This window comes from Schistocerca nitens, chromosome 2, assembly GCF_023898315.1.
Source record: "Schistocerca nitens isolate TAMUIC-IGC-003100 chromosome 2, iqSchNite1.1, whole genome shotgun sequence".
Lineage (NCBI taxonomy): Eukaryota > Metazoa > Arthropoda > Insecta > Orthoptera > Acrididae > Schistocerca > Schistocerca nitens.
Window position 1 is genome coordinate 684,445,767 of NC_064615.1, and position 18,526 is coordinate 684,464,292.

Below are 18,526 nucleotides of genomic sequence, written 5' to 3' on the forward strand. Positions count from 1 at the left end.
GTATTTTATGGTTGTTTTATTCACACTTGTTCTTCCTAACAGAATCAGTTTAACTTTTCGTCCCATTGTTTGATAATTTTGTCCAAGACCATTTTGGATAAAAGAGGGAGAGCTCACTCCTTGTCTGTTCGCTATGTGCACATCGGTGGTTCTGGGGCTTCTCCAATAACTTTTATTATATGGTGTCTGTGAGTGTCTGTTTTATGTGTGCCCTAGTTTTTCTATCTGTTCCATTCTTGTATTGTGTGAAAGAGAGTCTGCCTGTCTACGGTCATAAAGTCAACAAATGTGACTACAGTCACACCTTCAGGTGTTTCCGCATTTTCCAAATATTTTCAATGCCTGATCTTTCCTTTCTGGGGCCTGCTCGATATTCACTTATCTGTATTTCAGTTTGTGGTTCTAGTCTGCTGAGTAATCCCTTGGAATTTTGTAAGTGACCGATAACTATGAGACATATCTGTAATTATTAGGCTCTGTCTTGTTGCCCTTTCAGTACAATGGGTGCATCGAATGGGTGCATCGACGCTCATTACTGTCCATGTGGGATTTTTCTGTAATCCAGACTTAAGTGACAATTTTTTGTGATATTTTGGTCTTTGAGTTTCCAGATCTCCAAAATATGCTACCTTCTCCTGGGGCTTTGTTGTTTTTTTAATCTCCCCTACCTCTGTGACAGCGGGCAGCTTCGAACCTGGATTTGTGAAGTTTATTTTTTTTTTTTTTAGATTTTTCACAGCTGAAGAGTTTATCAAACTATTGAGAATTTTGCAGCTTACATCAGTATTTGTGTCTAGAGATCTATTTGTTCTTTTGAAACAGATTATTGGGGGCTTATAATCCTTTATGATGCTTAAAATTCTTATCTGTCTCGTACCGCGTCACTGTATAAAATACTTCAGTTATAAACTGTAAAATCGACGTTTCGATCGTGTTACCAAGTCTTGCCCTCTAGGAAGGCTGTTGTAATACGGTCGAAACGTCGGTTTTGTAGCTTATAATAAAAATATTTCATACAATGACGCGGTTGTTGTTGTTGTTGTTGTGGTCTTCAGTCCTGAGACTGGTTTGATACAGCTCTCCATGCTACCCTATCCTGTGCAAGCTTCTTCATCTCCCAGTACCTACTCCAGCCTACATCCTTCTGAATCTGCTTAGTGTATTAATCTCTTGGTCTCCCTCTACGATTTTTACCCACCACGCGCTGCCCTCCAATGCTAAATGTGTGATCCCTTGATGCCTCAGAACATGTCCTACCAACCGGTCCCTTCTTCTCGTCAAGTTGTGCCACAAACTCCTCTTCTTCCCAATTCCTCATTAGTTATGTGATCTACCCATCTAATCTTCAGCATTCTTCTGTAGCACCACATTTCGAAAACTACTATTCTCTTCCTGACCAAACTATTTATCGTCCATGTTTCACTTCCATACATGGCTACATTCCGTACAAATACTTTCAGAAACGACTTCCTGACACTTAAATCTATACTCGATGTTAATAAATTTCTCTTCTTCAGAAACTCTTTCCTTGCCATTGCCAGTCTACATTTTATATCCTCTCTCTTCGACCATCATCAGTTATTTTGCTCCCCAAACAGCAAAACTCATTTACTACTTTAAACGTCTCATTTCCTAATCTAATTCCCGCAGCATCAGCCGATTTAATTCGGCTAAATTCCATTATCCTCGTTTTGCTTTTGTTGATGTTCATCTTATATCCTCCTTTCAAAACACTGTCCATTCCGTTCAACTGCTCTTCCAAGTCCTTGTCTCTGACAGAATTACAATGTCATCGGCGAACCTCAAAGTTTTTATTTCTTCTCCATGGATTTTAATACCTACTCCGAATTTTTCTTTTGTTTCTGCTGTGTTGGTAGAAGAGCCAACACCGTGTTGCTAGAGGAGGCCCAAATGCACGCGTTTAATTACACGCAGACTGGCGTGAGGTCTGGAACAGTTAAGGGAATTTTTAGTAGCAAATAAAGTACGTAGTTGATGTAATACTTAACTTTAATCCATAATTGTAGAACATCGGTCTGACGGTACAGGCATCACAAGTTAAATATCTATTGATAATGGCGCCTTGCTAGGTCGTAGCAAATGACGTAGCTGAAGGCTATGCTAACTATCGTCTCGGCAAATGAGAGCGTAATTTGTCAGTGAACCATGGCTAGCAACGTCGGCTGTACAACTGGGGCGAGTGCTAGGAAGTCTCTCTAGACCTGCCGTGTGGTGGCGCTCGGTCTGCAATCACTGACAGTGGCGACACGCGGGTCCGGCGTATACTAGCGGACCGCGGCCGATTTAAAGGCTACCACCTAGCAAGTGTGGTGTCTGGCGGTGACACCACAGTTTCCTTTACTGCTTGCACAATATACAGATTGAATAACATTGGGGAGAGGCTACAACCCTATCTCACTCCCTTCCCAACCACTGCTTCCCTTTCATGCCCCTCGACTCTTATAACTGCCATCTGCTTTCTGTACAAATTGTAAATAGCCATTCGCTCCCTGTATTTTACCCTTGCTATCTTTAGAATTTGAGAGTATTCCAGTCAACATTGTCAAAAGCTTTCTCTAAATTTACAAATGCTAGAAACGTAGGTTTGCCTTTCCTTAATCTTTCTTCTAAGATAAGTCGTAAGGTCAGTATTGCCTCACGTGTTCCAATATTTCTACGGAATCCAAACTGATCTTCCCCGACGTCGGCTTCTACCAGTTTTTCCATTCGTCTGTAAAGAATTCGTGTTAGTATTTTGCAGCTGTGACTTATTAAACTGATAGTTCCGTAATTTTCACATCTGTCAACACATGACGCGGTACAACACCCAAAAGAATTTGAATCAGCACGATACCGGCTGCGGAAGCCTACTCAGTTATGTCTACAACCTTTTATATTTTCCATGAATATTCAGTAGAAATTTCTCACGCTATTTTTCATAAGTCTTTCCAGATTTATGTAGTCTACTCTTCTAATACCTTTCTAGTACTGCTTCTGAACTTTGTGAATATCCTGCCATTTTTCTGTTTTTCTGTTACTGCTAAATTTCCTCCATGTCTGAATTCTTCGTTCAATGGCCTGATCACAAGTTGCGTTCCACCGCATATATTTGCGTTTCCTGCAAGAAGATCAAAGATTTGCAGCAGCCGCACTAATTTGTGAACAGACGCCGATCACTAACCACTGGATGCCAGAGCTAACACTAATAGGTTAAATTTATGTTAGTGTTTAGTCTCCCTTGGCTACTTCATTTCGCCGGCCGCGGTGGCCATACGGTTCTGGCGCTGCAGTCCGGAACCGCGGGGCTGCTACGGTCGCAGGTTCGAATCCTGCCTCGGGCATGGTTGTATGTGATGTCTTTAGGTTAGTTAGGTTTAAGTAGTTCTAAGTTCTAGGGGACTTATGACCTAAGATGTTGAGTCCCATAGTGCTCAGAGCCATTTGAACCATTTTGAACTTCATTTCCCCTTCACCACCGATATGTATCTGCCACCTTTGGGAAACTCCCGATCGGGTATCTAACAACAGTCTCTTCTCGTACAGGAGGTCTCCCGCAGCAGGATTCATCAGCAATGTTTCCAGATCTTTGCGTTTTATTGACAAGTAACAGATGCTTGCTCTTGCTGGTGCAGGCTTGTTAAATTTCCGAGAGAAATCCTGTTATATCTACAGATAGATAAACCGGACAGTTGCGGGCTAACGACTTTTATCGTAAGCATTCTTCTTGATTATCCTGATAAAAAAGAATAATCTCACATTATCACAAAATGATTTATAGTTATGTATTAGGTAAGTGCCTCCACTATTACTTTGAAATCGATGAAGACTTTATGATAATCATCATCATCATTTAAGAGTGATTATGCCTTTCAGCGTTCAGTCTGGAGCATAGTCCCCCTTATAAAATTCCTTCATGATCCCCTATTCAGTGCTAACATTGGTGCCTCTTCTGATGTTAAGCCTATTACTTCAAAATCATTCTTAACCGAATCCAGGTACCTTCTCCTTGTCTACCCCGACTTCTCCTACCCTCTACTGCTGAACCCATGAGTCTCTTGGGTAACCTTGCTTCTCCCATGCGTGTAACAAGACCCCATCATCTACGCCTGTTCACCCTGACTGCTACATCTATAGAGTTCGTTACCAGTTTTTCTTTGATTTCCTCATTGTGGACATCCTTCTGCCATTGTTCCCATCTACTAGTACCTGCAATCATCCTAGCTACTATCCTACTTTCATATCCGTAACCTCAACCTTATTGATAAGTTAACCTGAATCCACCCAGCTTTCGCTCCCATACAACAAAGTTGGTCGAAAGATTGAACGGTGCACATATAACTTACTCTTGGTACCGACTTCCTTCTTACAGAAGAGAGTAGATCGTAGCTGAGCGCTCACTGCATTAGCTTTGCTACACCTCGCTTCCAGTTCTTTCACTATGTTGCCAACCTGTGAGAATATGCATCATAAGTACTTGAAACCGTCCACCTGTTCTAACTTTGTTCCTCCTATTTGGCACTCAATTCGTTTATATCTCTTTCCCACTGACATTACTTTCGTTTTGGAGATGCTAATCTTCATACCATAGTCCTTACATTTCTGATCTAGCTCTGAAATATTACTTTGCAAACTTTCAATCGAATCTTCCATCACAACTATGTCATCCGCATATGCGAGACTGCTTATTTTGTGTTCACATATCTTAATCTCACCCAGCCAGTCTATTGTTTTCAACATATGATCCATAAATAATATGAACAACAGTGGAGACAGGTTGTAGCCTTGTCTTACCCCTGAAACTACTCTGAACCATGAACTCAGTTTACCGTCAACTCTAACTGCTGCCTGACTATCTATGTAAAGACCTTTAATTGCTTGCAAAAGTTTGCCTCCTATTCCATAATCTCGTAGAACAGACAATAACTTCCTCCTAGGAACCCGGTCATATGCCTTTTCTAGATCTATAAAGCATAGATACAATTCCCTGTTCCACTCGTATCACTTCTCCATTATTTGCCGTAAGCTAAAGATCTGGTCCTGACAACCTCTAAGAGGCCTAAACCCACACTGATTTTCATCCAATTTGTCCTCAACTAATACTCGCACTTTCCTTTCAACAATACCTGAGAAGATTTTACCCACAACACTGATTAAAGAAACACCACTGTAGTTGTTACAATCTTTTCTGTTTCCATGTTTAAAGCTTGGTGTGATTACTGCTTTCGTCCAGTCTGATGGAACATGTCCCGACTCCCACGCCATTTCAATTATCCTGTGTAGCCATTGAAGACCTGACATTCCACTGTGTTTGATGAGTTCCGACTTAATTTCATCCACCCCAGCCGCTTTATTGCACTGCAATCTATTGACCATTTTCTCCACTTCCTCAAAACTGATCCTATTTCCATCATCATTCCTATCCAATTTTACATCGAAATCTGAAACATTACTGATCGTATTTTCACCTGCATTGAGCAACTCTTCAAAATATTCCCTCCATCTGCCCAAGGCATCCAAAGGATTCACCAGCTGTTTCCCTGACCTGTCCAAAATACTTGTCATTTCCTTCTTACCTCCCTTTCGAAGACTGCTAATTACACTCCAGAATGGTTTTCCAGCAGCTTGACACAAAGTCTCCAACCTGTTTCTAAAGTCTTCCCAAGATTTCATCTTGGATGCTGCAATTATCTGTTTGGCTTTGTTTCTTTCTTCAACATAACTTTCTCTGTCTACCTGAGTTCTAGTATGTAGCCATTTTTGGTACGCCTTTTTTTCCCTTTTATAGGCTGCATTGACTGTGTCATTCCACCAAGCTGTTTGCTTCATCCTACCTTTACACACTACTGTTCCAAGACATTCTTTAGCCACTTCTAGCACTGTGTCCCTGTACCTTGTCCATACCTTTTCCAATGACTGTAATTGACTGCACTCAATTAACTGGTACCATTCTGAGATCACTGTTATGTACTTGTGCCTGATTTCCTTATCCTGAAGTTTCTCCACTCTTATCCTCCTACATATGGACCTGACCTCCTGCACTTTCGGCCTCACAATACCAATTTCACTGCAGGTTAAATAGTGATCAGTGTCATCAAAAAATCCCCTGAATACACGTGTGTCTCTCACAGCCTTCCTGAATTTCTGATCTGTTATTACATAGTCAATGACAGATCTGGTTCCCCTGCCTTCCCAAGTATACCGGTGAATTTTCTTATGTCTAAAAAAAGGAGTTTGTGATTACTAAGCCCATACTGGCACAGAAATCCAAGAGTTGTTTCCCGTTCCTGTTGGCCTACATTGTTGTTGTTGTTGTTGTGGTCTTCAGTCCTGAGACTTGTTTGAAGCAGCTCTCCATGCTACTCTATCCTGTGCAAGCTTCTTCATCTCCCAGTAGCTACTCCAACCTACATCCTTCTGAATCTGCTTAGTGTATTCATCTCTTGGTCTCCCTCTACATTTGTACCCTCCACGCTGCCCTCCAATACTAAATTGGTGATCCCTTGATGCCTCAGAACATGTCCTACCAACCTATCCCTTCTTCTAGTCAAATTGTGCCACAAACTCCTCTTCTCCCCAATCCTATTCAATACTTCCTCATTAGTTATGTGATCTAACCATCTAATCTTCAGCATTCTTCTGTAGCACCACATTTCGAAAGCTTCTATTCTCTATTGTCCAAACTATTTATTGTCCATGTTTCACTTCCATACATGGCTACACTCCATACAAATACTTTCAGAAATGACTTCCTGACACTTAAATCTATACTCGATGTTAACAAATTTCTCTTATTGAGAAACGCTTTCCTTGCCATAGCCAGTCTACATTTTATATCCTCTCTACTTCGACCATCATCAGTTATTTTGCTCCCCAAATAGCAAAACTCCTTTACTCCTTTAAGTGTCTCATTTCCTAATCTAATTCCCTCAGCATCACCCGACTTAATTCGACTACATTCCATTATCCTAGTTTTGCTTTTGTTGATGTTCATCTTATATCCTCCTTTCAAAACGCTATCCATTCCATGCAACTGCTCTTCCAAGTCCTTTGCTGTCTCTGACAGAATTAGAATGTCATCGGCGAACCTAAAAGTTTTTATTTCTTCTCCGTGGATTTTAATACCTACTCCGAATTTTTCTTTTGATTCCTTTACTGCTTGCTCAATATACAGATTGAATAACATGGGGGAGAGGTTAAAACCCTGTCTTACTCCCTTCCCAACAACTGCTTCCCTTTCATGTCCCTCGACTCTTATAACTGCCATCTGCTTTCTGTACAAATTGTAAATAGCCTTTCGCTCCCTGTAGTTTACCCCTGCCACCTTTAAAATTTGAAAGAGAGTATTCCAGTCAGCATTGTCAAAAGCTTTCTCTACGTCTACAAATGCAAGAAACGTAGGTTTGCCTATCCTTAATCTTTCTTCTAAGATAAGTCGTAAGGTTAGTATTGCCTCACGTGTTCCAGTATTTCTACGGAATCCAAACTGATCTTCCCCAAGGTCGGCTTCTACTAGTTTTTCCATTCGTCTGTAGAGAATTTGTGTTAGTATTTTGCAGCTGTGGCTTATTAAACTGATTGTTCGGTAATTTTCACATCTGTCAACACCTGATTTCTTTGGGATTGGAATTATTATATTCTTCTTGAAGGCTGAGGGTATTGCGCCTGTCTCATACATCTTGCTCACCAGATGGTAGAGTTTTGTCAGGACTGGCTCTTCAGGGCCGTCAGTAGTTCTAATGGAATGTTGTCTACTCCCGGGCCCTTGTTTCGACTCAGGTCTTTCAGTGCTCTGTCAAACTCTTCACGCAGTATCATATCTCCCATTTCATCTTCATCTACATTTCCATTTCCATACTATTGTCCTCAAGTACATCGCCCTTGTATAGACCCTCTATATACTCCTTCCACCTTTCTGCTTTCCCTTCTTTGCTTAGAACTGGGTTTCCATCTGAGCTCTTGATGTTCATGCAAGTGATTTTCTTATCTCCAAAGGTCTCTTTAATTTTCCTGTAGGCAGTATCTACCTTACCCCCAGTGAGATAAGCCTCTACATCCTTACATTTGTCCTCTAGCCATGCCTGCTTAGCCATTTTGCACTTCCTGTCGATCTCATTTTTGAGACGTTTGTTTTCCTTTTTGCCTGCTTCATTTACTGCATTTTTATATTTTCTTCTTTCATCAATTAAATTCAATATTTCTTCTGTTACCCAAGGTTTTCTACTAGCCCTCGTCTTTTTACCTACTTGATCCTCTGCTGCCTTCACTACTTCATCCCTCAAAGCTACTCATTCTTGTTCTACTTTATTTCTTTCCCCAACTCCTGTCAATTGTTCCCTTATGCTCTCCCTGAAACTCTGTACAACCTCTGGTTCTTTCAGTTTATCCAGGTCCCATCTCCTTAAATTAGCACCTTTTTGTAGTTTCTTCAGTTTTAATCTACAGCTCATAACCAATAGATTGTGCCCCTGGAAATGTCTTACAATTTAAAACCTGGTTCCTAAATCTCTGTCTTACCATTATATAATCTATCTGATACCTATTAGTATCTCCAGGTTCTTCCATGTATACAACCTTCTTTCATGATTCTTAAACCAAGTGTTAGCTATGATTAAGTTGTGCTCTGTGCTAAATTCTACGAGGCGGCTTCCTCTTTCATTTCTTAGTCCCAATCCATATTCACCTACTACGTTTCCGTCTCTCTCTTTTCCTACTACCGAATTCCAGTCACCCATGACTATTAAATTTTCGTCACCCTTCACTATCTGAATAATTTCTTTTATTTCATCATACATTTCTTCAATTTCTTCGTCCTCTGCAGAGCTAGTTGGCATATAATCTTGTACTACTGTAGTAGGTGTGGGCTTCGCATCTATCTTGGCCACAATAATGCATTCACTATGCTGTTTGTAGTAGCTTATCCGCATTCCTATTTTCCTATTCATTATTAAACCTGCTCCTGCATTACCCCTATTTGATTTTGTGTTTATAACCCTGTAGTCACCTGACCAGAAGTCTTGTTCCTCCTGCCACCGAACGTCACTAATTCCCACTATATCTAACTTTAACTTATCCATTTCCCTTTTTAAATTTTCTAACCTACCTACCCGATTAAGGGATCTGACATTCCACGCTCCGATCCGTAGAACGCCAGTTTTCTTTCTCCTGATAACGACTTCCTCTTGAGTAGTCCCCGCCCGGAGACTCCATATCCTCTCCAGATTTACCCATAACCTTTTCATACCCTTCTGTTCGATTTCGGATCCTGGCATTAAAATCACCCATGAGCAGAACACTCTCCTTGTCCTTTACTCTAACAAGTACATCATTGAGTGCGTCATAAAAACTATCCATCTTATCTTGATCTGTCCCTTCACAATGCAAATATACTAACACAATCCTAATTTTCTTGCTAGACACTGTCAAATCTATCCACATCAGTCGTTCGTTTACATACCTTATTGCAACTACGCTGGGTTCCATTTATTTCCTGATGTAAAGCCCTACACCCCATTGTGCTATTCCCGCTTTGACTCCTGACAGGTAGACCTTGTATTCTCCCACTTCTTCTTCTTTCTCACCCCTTACCCGAATATCACTAATAGCTAAAACGTCCATCCCCATCTTACTTACAGCCTCTGCCAGCTCTCCCTTCTTCCCAGTGTAGCCCCCATTGATATTAATAGCTCCCCATCTCGTTACCATTCGTTTGCCGAGTCGTATCTTAGGAGTCCCTGGTTTGTCAATTTGACTTTATGATCAACGTGCATTTTTAATAGCGTTAAGCTGTTTGTTCCCTTGTTCGTGAATGAACGTTTTTGAAAATTCATCAACCTCTTATTCACGCCAAAGCGAACTCTGATTAAAAAAAAAAAAAAAAAAAAAAAAAAAGATCTGCAGGCGCAGGGGCATCGAACTCAGTAGCTCGCATTCGGGAGGACGACGGTTCAATCCCGCGTCCGGCCATCCTGATTTAGGTCTTCCGTGATTTTCCTAGATCACTCCAGGCGAATGCCGGGATGGTTCCTTTGAAAGGGCACGGCCGCATTCCTTCCCCATCCTTCCGTAATCCGAGCTTGCGCTCCGTCTCTAATGACTTCGTTGTCGACGGGACGTTAAACACCAATATCCTCCTCCTCTCCTCGAACTCAGTAGTAGCCTCAAGCACCAGCATACAGCTTGGAAGGAGATGGGTGGAGCGGAAACTGCAGAGAGAGTGTGGGCTAGCGTTTAGGGTGACCACGGAGATGGTACTGTACAGCACAGTCTCTGACTCTTTCAACGTGTGTAATGTGGTTGCTTTGTGACTGAGTTCAGGCGCTTTAGAGGTCGTCTTGCGGAGTGAATGGTGGATTTCGTACATATATCACCACGCGCTAGCCTTAGCTTTTTGCAACGGTAGCGAAGATGTTGTTTACCGGACAGACAACGCCTCAGGGCATATCAGTCTGATCCCTTAATGCAGTACACTGCAGCTGGGGACACGAACCAGTGGACGGCTCTATAAATAAAGGGAGACACGATCCACTCGTTTCGTAACAACCGCGAATGTCCTAGAACAGCTGCGTTCCCTGTGCTTTTAGCAGTACACTGCTCCCACGCACCAATTCTAATCTTACTAAAGTGCAGTAATCAGCGAGCAGTGTCCATGGGGTATTTAACATAACAAACACCAGACAGGCAGAAGGAAACGAAGCTCCCAACAAAAGAGTCTTACATTTTCGTCACACTTGATAGCAAAGAATCTGATTTATGGATAAATAGATCATAACCTAAAGTGTTCAGTAGTAGGAGAAATGAATCTAATGATTAGAGTCGAACTAAAGCTTTAACTACGGTATTTTATAAATATGAGTGGATATGATTACGCAATTATGGAAACTTATGCTTCGGCTAGCGGAAATTGTAATGGATGTAAAATAAGCTTAAGTATATTTATATATTTGCAATAATTCAGCAACTGAATAAATATTTTAAACTAATTATGTCTCGAAATAGCAGACTGACGAAATCTCATGTTCTTATCGTAATTCGTAAAAATTATCATTTTTGTGATTATTAAGCAGAATTTCTTCAACTTAATATATCCTAATTATTCTTGATTCTTTATTTTTAAATATGAGGATGAGATTGGTTATTTTATTACTTAAATATCACACACAACTATTAGTAAATGGATTAATTAGAGGAATCACTTCTTATCATTAACTAAAACTAAATGAATTAAGTATTTTACACACGCCACTTTTTAGTTTTTAGAACAAAAATTATTTTTATCAGAAAATGTACACAATACAATCGAATGCATAAGATGATCACTTCACTTCTTAGTTTATTCTACTCTTTTTTTTACCTTTTATTGCTTGAAGTGCAGGTCAGTAGACTTGTAGCGTGCTGAAAAGCATTTAATTGGTGTTTTTGTAATCTCAAGGAAATTTCTAACTAGCTTCTCACCTCGCAAGAGATTCAGAATGATCTAATTTAACCTCGTGAGTATCGCGTTGGCATCGTAAGAAAAAATGTGATTGCTACTACGAAATGAAAGTAGAAATGTTAAATTAAACAATTATTATTTAACAAAATAAGTTTTTTACTGAAATCTAACATTTTGTGAATAATTCTCACAGTTTTGAACATAACCAAGAATTGTGCCGTATTTCGGCGAAATATTTGGAAATTACAATAATCTTAGCTCAACTCTGGAGGGAAATAATAAAGTATTCATAATAAGATCCTATCAGTAGACGCAGTTGGCGACAATAATGGAATGATTAAATAAATTCCTAACAGGAATACAAGCTTAGTTCATTTGAACAAAATGGCACGAAATAGGAGTCTTGTTATCGTAAGATGCTGTCGGAAAGGCGCGCGATGAAAGAAGAAGCAGAAGAGCAAGAAAAGACGGGCACACATTCTTATATAGAACAAAACACAGAGAATAATGATACGCTGCCCACATTATTCTGGGCGTACATATTCGCTGACTTCCAGCGCAGTTCATTGACTTAGTCTATAAATTATATCGTTAAATCTTAATACTTCGATAGAAAAAGAAAATAGTATGTTATTACGTCGCGGGCAGGGTACAATATTATAGAGTTCAGATGTGAAAAAATTATGTTATTTTCAAAACAACATTATACAACAGTGGTCGAAAAAAGGGAGGCACCATTATCAAATTGACGCTGGTTTAATAAAGAAAGCCGGCCGAGGTGGCCGAGCAGTTCTAGGCGCTACAGTCTGGAACCGCGCGACCGCTACGGTCGCAGCTGCGAATCCTGCCTCGGGCATGGATGTGTGTGATGTCCTTAGGTTAGTTAGGTTTAAGTAGTTGTAAGTTCTAGGGAAGTGATGACCTCAGAAGTTAAGTCCCATAGTGCTCAGAGCCATTTGAACCATTTTTTAATGAAGAAAAAAGCGATCTACTGCCTTTAAAGACTGGAAAGGAATTGAAGAACATGTTTTCGCAGCTGTATGTCTGGAACTTAACATCGTTTAGACCTGAGACGTGGACCGTGTAAAAAGCAAAGAAGTAGAAGTAGCCACGGGCTTTCGAACAGCGTTAAGAATAATGAACGAGGTAATGAAAACATGGAAAACTTCTACTAGAAGGAGGCTAGTGTTCGGAAGGTATTTGTAAAGGCATCCAAAAATAGCTACCTCGGTAGTGGAGTAGTACATCTTGGTGGTGGAGTAGTAGAGACACGGTTAGAACATGTAACACATATCTTTCATTGTTATCTGAAGTAGGTATACAGAGAAAGATGGAAAACTTACTAGAGTTCGAGAAACTGGTAATTCGAGAAACTGGTAAGCAAACTATCGCGTATTCGAGTGTTCCTGTAACCATCGGTGAAATTTTAAGCACTCTCTTGAGTCTGTACCAGCAAGGCGGAAGTAAGGCTTCCGACAACCACGGCAGTAAGAGTTTGGCGAGACATATGACACCTGAGTCCTTCCAAGCGTCAGAGCCTGTGTCCAGCACAACTACACTACCGTCAAAAAAATGCAACACACTCAAGAACAAGATCATTTTTTTGATATTTGAGGTGACAGATAGTTCATAACAGTAAAAGGTGTCGAAGTAGTCCCATGTACACACAATGTACCCCTCTCTGGCAGCAACATAAGCATGTATTTTCGCATGTAAACGACCATAAAAGTACCGGTCGAATGGCATCCTACGGGAGAGTGGAAAATGTGTGCCCAATCGGAATTCGAACTAGAGATCTCCTACTTACTAGGCAGGAGCTCTACCCCACGTTTTATTGTTATCTCATTTTGTTTGTCACTGTTCGCTGTATTTGTTTGGGACGGACGTCCCATGACGCTTGTTCAAGTTCATCGTTGATCCAATAACTCGGTTTTTTATTACAGAGGGCAGCTAACCCTCTGACTGAACACGCTGAGCTACCGTGCCGGCGAACGCCTAAGCCACCGAGGTCACAGCAATTAGCGTGGTTGCGCGGACTTATCTGAAGCACCCCTTCCCCCCCCCCCCCACCCCTCCCAGCAGACCCACATTCTTAATTCTCAACTTACTCCACACACTACGAAAGTAGTGCTCCCTGCCGATTAATCTCAAAGCTCGTGGTAAAGCCCATTCCAGCATGAGTTCGAGCGTATGATCCTTGGCTTGTGATCGCCGTAATTATATGTGTATAGCGTATATTCTTTCGGACGCGCATGCAACACTCCTAACGAATACGTAGTGCATGTAGGACCTTAACAAACCAAAGCTCCCGTAGTCTGCCATTTCTTACGGTAGTCTACGGTAACCTACGGCAGTTTTACAACTGTATTACTGCATCACGTGCCTGCTACGTCACCAGGTGGCTTTCAGCCTCAAGCTAGCCAATGATCATAATGTTTCGGCTCATCACCATGAGCCAGCAGTGAATAGACAGTCACATGGGATGAGTTACGTTGCCACTGCACTCAGTAACGGGTACAAGGTTTCACTCCGCTATTCAAGCCTTTGGACGCTTCCTCTGCTCCAGAAATTTCAAGCGAGTATTTGAGTTGCAGTGGGTAGAACGGTGTAGAGCGAGAACTGTGGTGCTCGCAGCCGGCATCTTCGAGGAGACCGACCCGCCGGCGCTGCAGCACGCCTTCCTGTCGGCGGTGGAGGCGGTCAACCGCCAGACGACGATGGAGTTCGTGCTGGGCAACGCCGGCCACCGCCCGCTGCTGCGCTCGCACGTCGAGGTGCTCAACGCGGCCGACAGCTACAGCGCCAAGCGCAGGGGTACGACTCATTCCTTTTACTGCAGCTGACTGCATTAACAGCACCATTCAGTCCTCTTCTAGTGGCTATTAGGTCCTCTTCTACAACCCACAAATGTCTCCAAAAAATATGAGCACCTTGCAGTGTCTGCTAAAAGTAGTAGGAGATTCCAGCGTTTTTCTTGCACTCTCAGTAGAGATAATGAGGGATCCTGCGACTTAAACACATGTAGTGCACTCTTTTATTGTGTAACTTATGCATACTTACCTCTAATCCAAATGTTGTGGTGTATGTGATTGGTTTGTTATCAAGTTAAAGAGATACCTCACTTCCTTGTCGAAATACACTACCGGCCATTAAAATTGCTACACCAAGAAGATATGCAGATGATAAACGGGTATTCATTGGACAAATATATTATACTAGAACTGAAATGTGATTACATTTTCGCGCAATTTGGGTACATAGATCCTGAGAAATCAGTACCCAGAACAACCACCACTGGCCGTAATAACGGCCTTGATACGCCTGGGCATTGAGTCAAACAGAGCTTGGATGGCGTGTACAGGTACAGCTGCCCATGCAGCTTCAACACGATACCACAGTTCAGCAAGAGTAGTGACTGGCGTATTGTGACGAGCCAGTTGCTCGGCCACCATTGACCAGATGTTTTCAATTGGTGTCGTGTGCTGGCCAGGGTAGCAATCGAACATTTTCTGTATCCAGAAAGGCCCGTACAGGACCTGATCAAATGAAGGGTAGAGCCACGGATCGTAACACATCTGAAATGTAACGTCCACTGTTCAAAGTGCCGTCAATGCGAACGAGAGGTGGCCGAGACGTGCAACCAATGGCACCCCATACGATCACGCCGGGTGATACGCCAGTATGGCGGTGACGAATACACGCTTCCAATGTGCGTTCACCGCGATGACGCCAAACACGGATGCGACCATCATGATGCTGTAAACAGAATCTGGGTTCATCCGAAAAAATGACGTTTTGCCATTCGTGCACCCAGGTTCGTCGTTGAGTACACCATCGCAGGCGCTCTTGTCTGTGATGTAGCGTCAAGGGTAACCGCAGCCACGGTCTCCGAGCTGATAGTCCATGCTGTTGCAAACGTCGTCGAACTGTTCGTGGAGATGGTTGTTGTCTTGCAAACGTCCCCATCTGTTGACTCAAGGATCGACACGTGACTGCACGATCCATTACAGCCATGCTGATAAGATGCCTGTCATCTCGACTGCTAGTGATACGAGGCCGGTGGGATCCAGCACGGCGTTCCGTATTACCCTCCTGCACCCACCGATTCCATGTTCTGCTAACAGTCATTGGATCTCGACCAACGCGAGCAGCAGTGTCGCAATACGATAAACCGCAATCGCGATAGGGTACAATCCGACCTTTATCAAAGTCGGAAACGTGATGGTACGCATTTATCCTCCTTACACGAGGCATCACAACAACAACGTTTCACCAGGCAACGCCGGTCAACTGCTGTTTGTGTATGAGAAATCGGTTGGAAACTTTCCTCATGTCAGCACGTTGTAGGTGTCGCCGCCGGCGCCAACCTTGTGTGAATGCTCTGAAAAGCTAATCATTTGCATATCACAGCATCTTCTTCCTGTCGGTTAAATTTCGCGTCTGTACCAAGTTATTTTAATAGCCAGTACTGTATGTTCTCCCTAAACTGGTTACGTTGTAAAATATAGAGCTCTTAAAGATTCAGTTGATATTACGTGAGTCTGATTCAATATATTTTTTAAAAATTTATATGAGTAACTTATTTTGTAATTAGATTCTCTGACAGAAACTCGTATTCTAGGTAATTTTCTTATTGTTGTATATAAAATCTACATGGTTCTTGTTTCATCTCAACATACAGCTCAGTTTGTGGAATTACAGTGATTACTTTATGTAAATTAAGCTTTCAAAAATTTTAATTCGTGTGTCAGATTGTCCCAGGAGCAATTGTCAATATCAAGAGTCGAAAAAAAGACTAGTTAACACGGACTCTAAAATGCATACCTTAAGAACCGCCAACCGGTGTGGTCGAAACCTGGACAGCAAGCTACACCGCGATGTAGGGCGCCTCTCTTGCAGAGTCTGCCACTTGAGTTTGCTAAACATCTCCGCAACGCTATCACGCTTACCAAATAACCCAGTGACGAAACGCGCCGCTCTTCTTTGGCCGCTCTTCTTTTATTTCGTTTTCTTAATGCACTTTTCTATAACTGAAAATGGTTTCTTTATCTCATGTATTTGATCCCCACAAACTGTTTCCTTAACCATAAACCTAGTTTACATAAAGAAAGTTTGCAACTTGTAGTGTGTTTGGATTCCGGCTCCAAGCTGAAGTGCTAATTTACATAATTGGCTGTTGCATTAAACAGGTAAGTTTGACGCCTAACATAAAGGTTGCAGGAAGTGAACTGCAAACCACTGAAAGTACAGGGTGTTTCAAAAATGACCGGTATATTTGAAACGGCAATAAAAACTAAACGAGCAGCGATAGAAATACACCGTTTGTTGCAATATACTTGGGACAACAGTACATTTTCAGGCGGACAAACTTTCGAACTTACAGTAGTTACATTTTTCAACAACAGATGGCGCTGCAAGTGATGTGAAAGATATAGAAGACAACGCAGTCTGTGGGTGCGCCATTCTGTACGTCGTCTTTCTGCTGTAAGCGTGTGCTGTTCAGAACGTGCAAGTGTGCTGTAGACAACATGGTTTATTCCTTAGAACAGAGGATTTTTCTGGTGTTGGAATTCCACCGCCTAGAACACAGTGTTGTTGCAACAAGACGAAGTTTTCAACGGAGGTTTAATGTAACCAAAGGACCGAAAAGCGATACAATAAAGGATCTGTTTGAAAAATTTCAACGGACTGGGAACGTGACGGATGAACGTGCTGGAAAGGTAGGGCGACCGCGTACGGCAACCACAGAGGGCAACGTGCAGCTAGTGCAGCAGGTGATCCAACAGCGGCCTCGGGTTTCCGTTCGCCGTGTTGCAGCTGCGGTCCAAATGACGCCAACGTCCACGTATCGTCTCATGCGCCAGAGTTTACACCTCTATCCATACAAAATTCAAACGCGGCAACCCCTCAGCGCCGCTACCATTGCTGCACGAGAGACATTCGCTAACGATATAGTGCACAGGATTGATGACGGCGATATGCATGTGGGCAGCATTTGGTTTACTGACGAAGCTTATTTTTACCTGGACGGCTTCGTCAATAAACAGAACTGGCGCATATGGGGAACCGAAAAGCCCCATGTTGCAGTCCCATCGTCCCTGCATCCTCAAAAAGTACTGGTCTGGGCCGCCATGTCTTCCAAAGGAATCATTGGCCCATTTTTCAGATCCGAAACGATTACTGCATCACGCTATCTGGACATTCTTCGTGAATTTGTGGCGGTACAAACTGCCTTAGACGACACTGCGAACACCTCGTGGTTTATGCAAGATGGTGCCCTGCCACATCGCACGGCCGACGTCTTTAATTTCCTGAATGAATATTTCGATGATCGTGTGATTGCTTTGGGCTATCCGAAACATACAGGAGGCGGCGTGGATTGGCCTCCCTATTCGCCAGACATGAACCCCTGTGACTTCTTTCTGTGGGGACACTTGAAAGACCAGGTGTAACGCCAGAATCCAGAAACAATTGAACAGCTGAAGCAGTACATCTCATCAGCATGTGAAGCCATTCCGCCAGACACGTTGTCAAAGGTTTCAGGTAATTTCATTCAGAGACTACGCCATATTATTGCTACGCATGGTGGATATGTGGAAAATATCGTACTATAGCGTTTCCCAGACCGCAGCGCCATCTGTTGTTGAAAATTGTAACTACTGTAATTTCGAAAGTTTGTCTGCCTGAAAATGTACTGTTGTCCCAACCATATTGCAACAAACGGTGTATTTCTATCGCTGCTCGTTTAGTTTTTATTGCCGTTTCAAATATACCGGTCATTTTTTAAACACCCTGTAGATGCTTGTGTAGAGGTGGCGTTCTAGCACGCTGCAGCTATCTGGTCAAAGGGGAATGATACACTACAACTCGAATAATGCTGGCAGCTCCTTGAGAAACGATTAACAATAATTTATTAAACGAATGTACATAATAAATACTCAGTTTTAGTTTTATGAGAAGGGGTGGCATTGAAATAAGTTTTGAACACTGGTTTAGCCTCTCAGTGAACGGCTATCGATATCTCAGCCTCTTGTGGTGGTGACACGAAACTAATGCTGTCGGTAGATAATAAATTTAAACAAATTTACAGACATG

The 18,526-nt window shown here is 42.2% G+C and overlaps 1 protein-coding gene across 2 annotated transcripts in view; it reads left to right on the forward strand.

Moving 5' to 3' along the window:
* The window catches only part of LOC126236825 (glutamate receptor ionotropic, kainate 2-like), a 320,846-nt gene that overhangs the window by 91,826 nt on the left and 210,494 nt on the right, over positions 1-18,526 (forward strand). For both annotated transcript variants that reach the window (XM_049946425.1, XM_049946426.1), the window contains exon 3: positions 14,066-14,245. In XM_049946425.1, the coding sequence (XP_049802382.1) occupies positions 14,066-14,245 (180 nt within the window). The remainder of the gene's footprint in view (positions 1-14,065; positions 14,246-18,526) is intronic.